Source organism: Anthonomus grandis, chromosome 5 (genome assembly GCF_022605725.1).
Source record: "Anthonomus grandis grandis chromosome 5, icAntGran1.3, whole genome shotgun sequence".
Lineage (NCBI taxonomy): Eukaryota > Metazoa > Arthropoda > Insecta > Coleoptera > Curculionidae > Anthonomus > Anthonomus grandis.
In genome coordinates, this window is record NC_065550.1 from 581,448 (window position 1) to 594,930 (window position 13,483).

Genomic DNA, 13,483 nt, shown 5'->3' on the forward strand with positions numbered 1-13,483 from the left:
AAGGAAAAGCATCGATTTTCACTAACTTCAATTTTGATACAAAAATAAAACAATAGACCCATAATGAATTCTTAATAACGTGTATTGCCACCTCTAGCTGCAATGACCGCTTGAAGTCTTCGCAGCATTCCTCGTATCAAATTATGAAAACTTTCCTGCGGATGTATTCTCACTCCTCACGAGCAGCATGTTCCATGATAAAGCATAAACATAGTTTTTGTCCAGTTCTGCTTTTTATACGAGAAAAGATATTATAACTGTTTTAACTGATATTTATTTTTATTTAAATTTTCTTGACAAAATAATTAGTGGTGCGATAATTTTGTCCAGGAGTTTAGATGGTTTTGTATCTGAATATATGTTTGTATGGGTATGCTATGTAACACTTTTGTAAATGGATTCCGTAAATAAATAAATAAATTACATTCTTCTACTCTACTCTGTAATAAAATCTAAGTATTTTATTTTTGCAACATCTTTAATGCTTTGTGTAAAATTTTCGAGTTTTATGGGGCTTTAATATCATTGTTTTAATTCTATTATGCTATTTTATTGCATTGTCTCCTATATCCTTTCTTCTATTGTTATGTTATTGCTTTAATGTATTGCATTTTTATTTAATTTAATTGTACAGTTTCTCTTATCGTGGGGCAATTCCTTTTAGCTGTGTCCTTTATATTGACAAAATGTTAATTTTATTAATGGTGATAAACCATTTATGATTTTTTCATTATTTTCATGTTTTAGCGCTTCACACGTTTCAGTAATTCCATTTGAAGAGGACGCCAAGTTTGAAAACATCAGACCCCGAAGCTACTATGTTTTTAAAGTTCCCGAATTAATGCCAGAAATGACCGTATTAGCCAATTTTAATATTGACTCGCCAAAAGAGAGAGGATTTTGGTAAGAAACATATGTTTGACTGTACAATATTGTAGGTATAGATTAAAATTTTTTTTTGAATAGGGTAAAAAATTAAGTTTTTTTTCAATTTAAAATTCTTGATATGATTTAATAATTTCTAGCTTAATAAAGCCTTTAAATAAAATAAACTTAATAACCTGCCGACGATGCATCTTAATCCCATATCAATTATAAATTTTTACATATTTTTTAAATGTTAAATGAAACATGGATTTTTGAAAAATAATTGTTTTGTCTTTCCAGGAATGATAATTTCTTTTTCTTTTAGGCAATTAAAGTTAGGTTTAATTAAAATAAATAATTAAATGACTGAATCCAGTGAATTATAAAATCTGTCAGTACTCTACTCAATACTAATTAATATCTTGTTGTTTAAAAATTTAATAGGAGTTTCATAACCAGCATGGTAATTGCTAACATTCAGCAAATTCTCAATAGTACATAATGACTTCAAATGCTTTTGAAGAAATTGTCTTTGAAAATCGTTTCAAAAGAAATTATTTAGTTATACGTCTTGGTTTTAGTTTATTTATCTATTTTTTCACTCAGTTTAAAATGTAAGTAAAACTATTTTAATAAAAACACAAAATTTTTTAGGTACGATTTTCATATAACCCAAGTGGGCAGTGTCGACATTATTGGCACTATAGTTATAGGGAATGAGAAGATTGATAATTGTAATATTAAATTCATCCAGGAGTGTATGAGAATAGAAGAGCCGATACTAAATAAGGTGAAGGACAAAAAAGCTCCAAGATATGTTAATAGTAAGTAGCTTTTTTAATATGTAGATTTGAGTTTAGTTACTACCTAAAATTTTAACATTAAAAATAGTACAAATACTTTAGGGATCTTAAAGTGCAAATCAATATTTCGTGTGTCGTTTAGTGAATTTTATTTGCGTCTACTCAGTTATTAAAATAAAATAAATAAAAACAAATTTATTTCTAAATTTTCAAAATAAGCCCACTTACAATTCAATTACAATGAAACAAACAGTTAAGACACAGGAAAAATAAAAAGTGCCGCTTGTTAATGTTTTTATGCCATTAAAGGTCTCTATTTAGGGGTATAAAAGTTAATTCGTCGTTTGCAGAACACAATCAATCAATACTTAAGACAACTTTCCTATAATCCAAAGCTATGCCTATTTTAATCCTAGTAAATATGTCTAGTAAATATATCTAGAAAAAAACATGAATATCAGGTTCGTTTTTTTGGTATAACCAGTTTCAATTTATACCTAAATGATTAAACAAAATCCGTCAGGCAAAACATTCAAGAATCTTGGCACCAAATAGGATACAAACCCAAAGTTTTTAGATTTGTATCCTATTTTTTTTTGTTAAGGGAACCACCACACAGTTTTTCTTAAATATAGTATTTTGGCGATGTAACAATGTCTGTAAATCAATTTTTGGTTTGTTAGCAAGTATTAAAAAATATATAATTGCCTTATATCGAATATTTTTGGTTCTTTATTTCTTTATTTTATTTACTTCTTTTATTTCTAAGATACAGGATGTTTTTTACGGAAACCTTTGAATACTCCCCCACCACTTTATTTTCAGAGATATAGCAAAAACTGTCGAACAAAAAAGTTTCAGATTGTCCTCTACTTTAAAGATCAAGTATTTTTTTATTAGGTTAATATATCGAAATTCACAAAAACTTTACTTTTTTAGATTAAAGATCGCAGTTGCGTTCCCTAGCGGTTATTTTAGAAACCTGAAAATATTTTCCAGGTTTTTCTCCTAGGTTAACCGTTTTATTAATAATATTTTTTACCGCAAGCTTCTGCGATGAGTACGTTCCCAGATAGAGTATCTCGCATTCTTAGTTGCACGCCCTGTATATTAATGAGTAATGAGTGTAATGATGAGTGTATCAGTTGTACGCTGTGTTTGCTTAATAAATAAAACACACTACTTGTATTCAGCGTATATAATAAATCAAAAATTGCTGCCTAGCGCTTTCGGCCGTAGGCCATCATCAGGGCTTAAAACATTTTCAAAGCAACGACAATATTCTAGAAAAACGGTACACCACATATTGCCTGTGGTTTCTTAAGTAGTTTTTTTAAGTTCATTTAAGAAACCATAGGCAATATGTAGTGTACCGTTTTTCTCGAATAGTCTCGTTGCTTTATAAATGTCTTAAGCCCTGATGATGGCCGAAAGCGCTAGGGAGCAATGTTTAATTTATTATATACGCTGTAGAGCTGTATATACAAGTAGTGTGTTTTATTTATTAACCCTGTATATTGGCTTTACTACAGATATTTTTCATTTAAAAGGGATAATACTAAATGTAAATGGTTTACATAGTATGAAAGGTGCAATTTCTTTGACGTAATATTAACTTATAAACTAAATTCTCTCATTTTAGCCTAGTCAAAATAAATTTTGGGTTTGCAATAATTCAGGGAGAGCTGAAAATTTACATAGATGTTAAAAATAGTATTACAAATAAAATGTCTAAAATCCCCATCGATCCTCCTTGTGCTAAAAATTTTATTCAAGGTCAAACGTCAAAAATATTGGTTTTTCGCGTACATCTTGTAAACGGTAAATTTTATCATAAAAATAGGTTAGATAAAAATTGTAGATCTGAAAATTACCTACATAAAATGTCTCTACACTTTTTTTCGTGCGAGTCACCATTCTTGAAGTATTGCGGTTCTAAAAGTTAAAAAAATCGTATTACACATAATATACACGCATTTCCGCACCACCTGTACTATACGAGCTAGTGTGCTCTGCGCGTCTTTTTAACGTGGTTTCCCCAGTAGGCATAGTCCACAATCTATTGCAAGTAAGGAAGTTTCATGAAATAGCGTTTAATAGCGTTTTTTTTAGTTGTATTAATTTAAAAAAATGAATTATTGTTATGGATTATATCGTTTAAAAAATTATTGTATATCTGTATAAAAATGTTATATATGTTAAATAATTTTATTATAATGTAAAAATAATTTTATTCTAACTCATAATTTAAAAAAAAAAATCTTCATCTTCGCTTTCTTCTTCCTCTTCTTCTATTTCTATAGATTCTGATAAATATAAAGATGAATCAATTGTCTCTTTCATCTCATACGGATCCTCATCTGCTAAATTTTTGTCAGCATTGGAGCAAGATTGTCCTTGACAATGCGTACACACTGCTGAGCAAAACGATCCTACTCTTTTACAGCCACAACTATTACTACAACCCTTTTTGCAATTACAGAAAATAGTGTTAAGGAGTTTTTCTGGAGCAGGTGGAAGTACAGTTTGAATTGGCTGCAAACTATTATCTGTAAACCTCCAACCCCAATCTTGTGGGTCCAGTTCATTACCAAGCCAGACTTGAACTTGGTAGTAAGTTGACAAGCAGAAGCAGATGTCGGAGGAAGGCAAGATAACTCTACTCTTATTATTTCGTTTTTTACAAAACTTAAATATCGATACTTGTCTACTATATATCGTTCTTTGAAAAAAGCAGGTATACGACCGACGACTCTTCAACAATCAGGTAGACAGTTACTAATTGTATTGAACGTTTCATAAGATACACGGTGAAGTAAGAACGTATGTCAGTATTTTTGAAGAAAGAGCATATATCAGTGTTTATATATCTCAAGAATGGTGACTCGCACGAAAAAAAGTGCAGAAACATTTTTTATAGATAATTTTATGATCTACAATTTTTGTCTGACCTATTTTTATGATAAAACTTACTGTTTACGAGATAAATGCGAAAAACCAATATTTTTGACGTTTGACGTTGACGTTGAAGGGAGGATCGATGGGGATTTTTGCCATTTTATTTGTAATACTATTTTTAACATCTATGTAAATTTTCAGCTTTCCCTGAATTATTGTAAACTTTCATTTTTTTTCTAATTACTTTGACTGGACTATTTCTTCCGTACGAGAGCTCAAAAATGCACTGCGGCCACCTTCATATATAGGAAGCAGTGCCTTTCAGTTGAAGATTGATCCTTCAAGTTTAAGACAAAGTTTAATTATTATTAGTAATTCTTTCTTACAAATCACAAATAATAATACGTGACTAAATCCTTAAGTGTACTGTACACTCTGTCCCATTTTGGATGAGATTGCATGGTATCTCTGTAATTTTTTAAGATATAGCTTTGTGGTTTTCGCGACACTATCGCTTTTTTCTAAAACTTTTAAAGCCACAAACAGAAATATTCCAACTACTTTTGTTCCTGAAATTCAGGGCGAAAATGTAAATGTTCACTTTTGGAGATGTTATTATTTTTCGGGCCCTGTAGAAGATAGAAAATAAATTAAAACTGCTTATAATAGATATTTTTATATATAAGTCAGTGGCGTATTTTAAAAAAAATTTTTAAGCACCTTTTTTCAGATTGAACATAAATCCAAAATTATGTTTGTTTTTATTACACACATGCATTTATAATAATAATATAAATCGCAATCAGTTTAACTTAGACGCAGGACAGCTACCATGGGATAATATATATTATACACAAGATTTAGATAAAAAGATTGACATATTTAATAGGAATATATTATTTTTAATAAATAAACATGCTCCGCTATTATCCAAAAAGGTAAAAGAAAAACCGTTTACGCCGTGGATTACAAATAATATTAAATTTCTTATGAAAGAAAGAGAAAAGGCTCATCGTAGATATTTAAAACAAAAAACTGAAGCACACCTCCAGTACTATAGGCAATTAAGGAATTTCACTAAGCATGCTGTTGCGAGGGACAAAATCACCTATTTCAACACAATGTCACAAAAGCATGGAAGAGAATTTTGGAATGCTGCAAGAAAATTAAACCTTGGCTTTAAGAGGAATTCTGGCTTACCAGACAAGTTTTTAAATGCAACTGCTCTTAGGAACTATTTTTCAGGTTTCAATACTACAGCTCATACAACTTCAAATGAAAAACTTAATTTTTATAAAGCTAATAGGTATTTTAATACAACATCTTACCTACATATTACACAATTGGATGAGCCAACATTAATTAAAATCATTAAAACAATACACTGTAACGCAATAGGTGAAGACTCCATAGGCTTAAAAGATCTAGAAATGTGCCTACCATATCTTACAAAACCATTATTAAATATTTTAAATAGCTGCTTATTACAAAATTTTTATCCTACAATTTGGAAAAAAGCTATTTTGAACCCTTTAGCAAAGGTAGCTGATCCAAAAGGGTTTAAAGGCCTTAGACCCATTAATATACTGCCTCTGGTATCCAAAATTTTAGAAAGGTTTGTGCACCAATAAATATGCAGCTTTGTTGATTTTTATAATATTATCCCGGACTGCCAATCGGGTTTTAGAAAGAACTTTAGCACTACCACGAGTCTAGTACATCTTCTTAATAACTGTAGGATGAATGAGGAAAAAAAGGAAATAACACGTCTTGGATTATTGGATTTTAGTAGAGCTTTCGATACTTTAAACCACGAAATGTTATTAGCAAAGGTTTATTATTTTGGTTTTTCGAATAACGCGATTGATTTCTTTAAGTCATATCTTAATAATAGAGCGAATTGCGTAGTAATAAACAAGGCTTCTACAACTGAAAAATTAAGTTATTATCCTGTATCTACCGGTGTTCCCCAGGGTTCTATTTTGGGACCGTTGCTTTTTTCATTGTATGTTGCAGATATGAAATCCTGCATAAAGTACTCAATGTTACAACAATATGCTGACGATTCCCAGTTGTATAATTCATTTTCACGTGAAACTCTACCCATAATAGAAGAACAATTTAATAAGGATTTAGAAAATATAGATAACTTTTCCTGCGACCATAATTTGAAATTAAATTCGTCTAAATCATGTGTCATTTTTCTGGGTGGTGGAAAGAACGGCCTTAATGCAGCAACAATTTTAAATGCAAAAATTCGTAATGAGCAGCTACCAGTAGTACGAGAGGTTAAAAACTTAGGAGTATACCTTGATAGCGGTATTTCATTTCAAACACATATAAAGAATAAGCTCAAAATTGCATACATGCGCTTAAGAAAACTTTACGGCTTAAAAAATCATTTACCTCCTAAAACTAAATATTTTTTATGTAACACACTTGTTTTATCCTTATTTAATTATTGTGATGTGGTATATTCGGATTCATTGACTGAAGATTCCGCTTACTCAATACAAAAACTTCAGAATTGTTGTATGCGTTTTTCTTACAAAATTCAGAAGTCACATTTCTCCTTATTTAAACAATAACTTAATTCTAAATATAAAAAATCGTAGAAAATAAATGAAATTTCGTGTATAACGTTATAAAAACTAGGGAGTCATTATATTTAGCTAGTAATTTTATAAATTTTCTTCATGAGCATAACACTAGATTTATAAATTTATTTAGAATACCACAACATAGAACAGCAATTTTTCAAAAATCTTTTGTTTTTGTCACCTCTCAACTTTGGAATAGACTTCCGGCTAATTGCAAAAGTTTTTTGTTTACTGCATTTAAAAAATATATTCGTAATAAACTGCTTGATTCTCAAAAAAACAATACTTAATCTATAATAAAAATTAAAAGAGCTGAGCCGCTCGATCTTCTATTGCCGTCTACTTATTATTGTTATAAATATTAATTAATTTACCTTTCCTGCATATCCAGAACCCCCGCCTGCTTCGCCTTACTTGAATACTTAAATATGATACTCAACACATGCATGTTTCGATTAATTAAGAAAATCTTTTTTTTTACTTTTAAGGTTTTTGAAGGGCTATGCTACACAGGTTCTATCTTATAATGAACCTGTGTAAACGGTTCTCTATAATCGAGGCATGGTCCTATTTATCATGTATTTGGTAGGTTGTACAACATATGTATATTATTATCTTACTATTTTGTATATGATTATTTATTTACCTTCATGATGAATAAATGTTTTGAGTTTGAATTTAATTATTACTTTTTTTAAAATGCCATGTGATTTAAACCTATTTATTTAATAATATTTTAAACATAAACTCAAAATATTACTCTTTAACATAAACTTAAAAATATTCAAATAAAAATATGTCGGTACAGATTTAACATTAAAAACTGTAATTACAACATTGACATTTTGTCTTATACGTAAAGCACATACAGTTTCTATTCGCTTTAAGGCATGTGAAATTATAAAAGGTTGCCTTTGTAAGTTTCTGAATGTTTTTTCGGTTGAGGTTCGGAGTTTATATATATTATTATGCCGATTTTCATAAATTTTATTTTTTATGTTTTACCATACAAAGAAAATGATCTAAAATACTTAAATCCAGTGATCTCGGGGGCCATCTGATTAGCCTGTATGTGCCAATCCAGTGTCTACCAAAATTAGTACTTAAATAGTCTCTAACTACTCTTGAATTATAAGCGGGTGCTCCATCTTGCTGAAAAAACACTACCGCTCAAAAGTATTTGCCCACCATGTATTCTTTTTAATATTTTAAATTAGATACAAAAATCTTATCTTTATACCTATATTTAGATTGTATCTCTTTTGTAAATTGCATATATGCTTAAACAGCATACCTATCAACTATGGTTCGTTAAAAAACACTGAGTATTTGAAAATAGTCTTGCAAATAACAAACAATGTAGTGAAAATATGCACTTCTTCTAAAAAACTAACTAATTGTTTAAAGCTCGTTTCCGATGAAATTTGAAACATTTAAAGGTGTTTAGCCTTCAGGAATTGATTTTATGTAACATTGGTAAATAATTTCGCTTGCTTATTGACGATTGTCACCGTTTCTTTGCTGGTTTTTCAACATTCTTTAAAATGACTAAAACAAAAGAGTTATCGGTAGAAATAAAAGGTATTATCATTGGACTTCATTAGGCTGGAAAGACTAACAGTCAAATTTCAACGGATTTGGGAATTCCAAGGCGGACTGCCGATTATAATGTTAGGAAATTCACCAGAGAAGGGACTATTAGCAACAAACCTCGATCGGGAAGGCCAAAGGCAACAAGTTCAAAGGAGGATTTAAATATTATAATTACAAGCAAAGGCAATAGACGCCTTACCGCCCCTGAAATCACAGCAAAAATCAACAAAGAGCGTTAAAAACCGTCAGTGTTTCGACAGTAAAACGACGACTTTATAATGCTGGTCTTAAAGAATGTTGAGCTGTATCAAAACCGCTACTGAAAGATGTTAATAAGAAGAAAAGACTTGAGTGGGCCCAATCACACAAAGAATGGACCATTGATGACTGGAAGAAAGTTCTCTGGAGTGACGAATCGAAATTCGAGGGTTTTGGAACGAAGAGGCGAGTTTTTGTTCGCCGTTATGCCAATGAAAGGGTCTCTGAGTTGACTGTACGGTGGCCTCAGTTAAACACGGTGGTGGTGTGAGGTTGTTTCGGAGGATCTGCAGTGGGCCATCTAATTAGAATAGAGGGAATTCATCGAAAAGAGGGTTACAAAACAATTTTAAGTGACAATGTACTTCCTTCTGGTACTCGAATAATTGGGGAAAACTTCATCTGTCAACATGACAATGACCCTAAGCACACTTCGAAATTGTGCAAGCAATATTTAGGTCAATTACAAAGGCAACATATTCTGAAAGTTATGGTATGGCCCTCACAATCACCGGACCTCAATCCTGTCGAATTACTGTGGGATGAACTGGATAGACAAGTGCGAAAATCATGCCCCACATCAAAAGCAGACTTGTGGAGGATCATCCAAGAAGAGTGGCACAAGATACCTCAGGAAACTTTGGACAAATTAATTAGAAGACTACCGAAACTCTGTGAAGCTCTTATTAAAAATCGAGGCGAATATGTACTTTTGATTTTCTTAAATTTAATTAATTGAAAAATATATTGTTTATATTCATTTTGTTATAAATAAACCGTTTCATAAGAATAACTGATGGGTTTATTATTTTTAGTTATAGCTTTAAAACAGTCATATGTGGACAAATACTTTTGAGCGGTAGTGTATATCTGATGTCGCTGTGCCAAAGGTATGTCCTCCAGGAACTCTGCCATATTATTTTGTAATATATTTAGCTATCGTTGGGCAGTTAAGCTACCCTCAAAAATTGTATATATAATTTTAGTGCCCAATACAAAACATAAAACACTAAAACCAAATCGACCTCGTTGCTGCCATTCAAAAGTAATATCTTGGTTTTCTTGATACCAATGTCTGGTATTTTGCCTATTAAATATGCCGCTGCTGCTTATATGGGATTCGTCAGATCATATTACCATTCTTACAAAATCAATAAGAAAATTCCAATCATTTAAGTCGATCGTCAGAATGCAATTCTCGAACAATATTTACCTTATACGGTTTAAATTTGCTTTATTAACATTTTTAGCACTTTTGTTTTTGAAACTCTGGATTAGATTTTAACCGGAATACTGTAGCCCGAGATGGCTGACATCTTTCTGGAAACTAAATAAGACTTTATTTAAAACTTTTTATTTTTTAATTTTTTTTAACATAAAATATATACAGATCGTGTTATCGTGAGCTACGTATTACCCAAAATAATGGCAACTCGGCTTGAAGGCGGCGGAATTTTTCATTTTTATTTTTTGAACCGGGAGTCAGCAGACCTCACTTTGCTGTGTTACTGCACGTTGCGTTAATAATTTTTGAGCGTTATTTTCGTGTGTTTTTCACTACGGCTGTTTATACCCCTTCCGAAAGAGTTCAACTAATTAAACGGTTTTATGGAGGCAATTCGGCAGTACATTGTAGAGATTTGTTTTCAGTGACATTTGAGAATAGACCGATTCCTTCTGCAAAAACGGTTTTAAATGTGGTTACAAATTTTGAGCCTTTTTTTGTCTTCAAGATTGTAAAAAATGCCACACAAACCGTCAAGAACCACCTGTTGAAGTGGTCCAGGATATAGAACGGCGGGAAGAAATGGTTTGCAGTACCCTAGAACTTGATTCGACACGGTCCACTAGAAGTGTTGGAGAGGAACTGAGAATGAGCAATAAAACTGTTGCTCGTATCTGGAAAATATATGGGAATTTTGTGAAACCACGATGGAAAAGGCAAATGAAAACGAATATTTTTTAAAATATATTTTGTTTTCTGATGAATCTTCTTTTCCATTACATGGCAAACACAATCCTTCCATTGTTGGTTATTGGTCTCAGGAAAACGAGCACAGAAGTTTTCAGTTTCGTACCCAGTATCCTCAGAAATTGAATGTTTGGACAGGTATTTTGGGCGACAATGTTATAGGGCCATTTTTTATTGATGGCACTTTAAACGCCCAAAAGTACCTTGAGTTGCTGCCAAACCAAGTTCTTCCTGCCATTCAAATCCTACCTGATGTAGACCTGGGATCGGTTTATTTTCAGCAAGATGGCTGTCCTGCTCATAACGCGGCAAGAGTAAAAGAATTTTTAACAAATACTTTTCCTAACCGCCTTATTAGTGGGACTGGCGATATTAAATGGCCTCCTAGTTGCGAAATAAGATTGTCGAAGGTACCAATTCCATTTTACCTGAAATTCTTTTGGAGATGCGAAATAGCTTTTACGATAGGTTAAGTTTTTGTTTAGCGAAGGAAGGCGGTTTATTTGAGCCTTTTATTTAAAAAATGATATGTTGTTAAGTTTGTTTATTAGAGTTTTATTTCTGATTTTTTATTATATTTTTATCAGAGTTGATATTTTATTTTTTATTAGAATAACACTTTAATTTTCATTATGCAAAACACAGCATATTAAACTTTTTAAGATTACAATTCTATGCGGGTTTTACACATTGTCATGTCTGTAAAATCCGCATTAGAATAAATATTTAAAAAATGCCTGGATTTTCGCGTAATATTTTGGGACATTTTGTCGCCGAACGACGCAGCTCCCACGAAAGTCAGATGTTTACTAATCCCGTCTAGAGATGTGTAGTTCACGAACGAACTAGTTCGAATGAACTACTCTCCATAGTGAACGAGATGAACTAGTTCGCAACAACCTTAAAGGCTCGTTCACTGCGAACTAGATAGACGATCGCGATCGCGATCGATGTGACAAGGATCTAGGAGCAGAACCAAGACCGACTGAACGTAAAATCAAATGACTCATTTTACATTTGCGCCTATCTTTCGTATTCGGTTCATTTCAGCTATTAGCTTGGTTTGTTTTGGTGGTTCCCCGATGTTTAAAGGTTATGTTTTCAATTTTGTCCAGTTTATAGATTTCAGTTTAATGTTTAATTATTATCAGTGACTAGTGAGAGTATATTTGACTTTTCTTTCTTTTGTTAAGACCGTGGAAGTGTACAGTGAACTGAAAAGTTTATAATTGTATATAATAACTTTACATTATATAACATCGAAAAATGTCTAAGAAACGAAGTGATGCATGGACGCATTTTGACGTTGTGCCTGAAAATAGTAATAAGGTGAAGTGTTGCTACTGTGAGCAAATTTTATCAATATCGGGGGGGATCGGTTGGAAACTTAACCAGACATATAAAAAAGATTCACCCTACTATACCCGCTACAAGATCTGAGCCACCGCCACATGTTTCGAACACTGATACTTCAGCTTCTATTAACTATCTTCTTAACTTCAGTTAACTATGTCTAAAATCACAGAAGGACAAACACAAAACGGTAAGTTATATTTAATATTACTGGAACTGTGTATAATATGTTAACTTTAAAGTTTGAAAATAATAAATAATAATGTGTCAAGTAAAAACAAAATAACTGGAAAAATAAAAATAGATATTTATTTCTTTTAGTGTGTAAAAAAGGTGGCTGTTAATTTAGTTAGAAATGCGCATTTGTACCTAGATATAAGTCTTTTACCGCAAATTCTAGTTATTTCAATATTTGCTTGGGTTCAAAATAATTCGTTTTTAAAACGATTCTAAGAAAAATTAACTATACTTTTTAATTTCGTTAATTTAATATTGGATAATTATGTTTGTAGATCATGACTATGACCCTGAACCCAGCGAGATCCACAATACTCAGAGTAAAAAATTTAAGGTGAGTCAACTGCAATCTGATATTTCAACATACTTACGAAGTACAAAGCCGATACCTCTTTCTAAAAGCAAAGAACTGGATTTTCAGTTTTTAAGGATGATTGTCAAAAGATACTACCCTTTTAGTATGGTGGAAGATCCGGAATTTATCAAATTTATGTCAAAAAGTTATAAAAAAATAAAAGAAAAAATTGAAGCACAACTTATTTCCGTCGAATATGTAAGTGTAACTACAGACTCCTGGACTTCAATAAATAATGATAATTTTACTGCACTGACAGCACATTATTTATTAGAAGAAAATGGCTTATTAACTCTTAAATCACATTTAGTTGATTGTTTCCAGTATAATGAAAGGCATACCGCCGAAAACCTAAAAGAATTATTAAGATCAAAATTTGAACAATTTCAAATAGATAATAAAATTTTCTGCGTTGTTAGTGACAATGCAGCAAATATTCTGGCGGCTGTGAGAAATGGTGGGAGAAAGTCCAAAGGTTGTTTTGCTCATTCAATTAACCTTCTAGTCCAAAATGGTTTGAAGGAAATTTCAGACCTTTTAAATAAAA

General features: G+C 31.5%; 1 protein-coding gene across 2 annotated transcripts in view; it reads left to right on the forward strand.

Annotated features, from left to right (window-relative positions):
- Positions 1-13,483, forward strand: part of LOC126736027 (E3 ubiquitin-protein ligase UHRF1-like) — an 89,352-nt gene that overhangs the window by 32,924 nt on the left and 42,945 nt on the right. For both annotated transcript variants that reach the window (XM_050440217.1, XM_050440216.1), the window contains exons 3-4: positions 748-903; positions 1,522-1,691. In XM_050440217.1, coding sequence (XP_050296174.1) covers positions 748-903; positions 1,522-1,691 — 326 coding nt within the window. The remainder of the gene's footprint in view (positions 1-747; positions 904-1,521; positions 1,692-13,483) is intronic.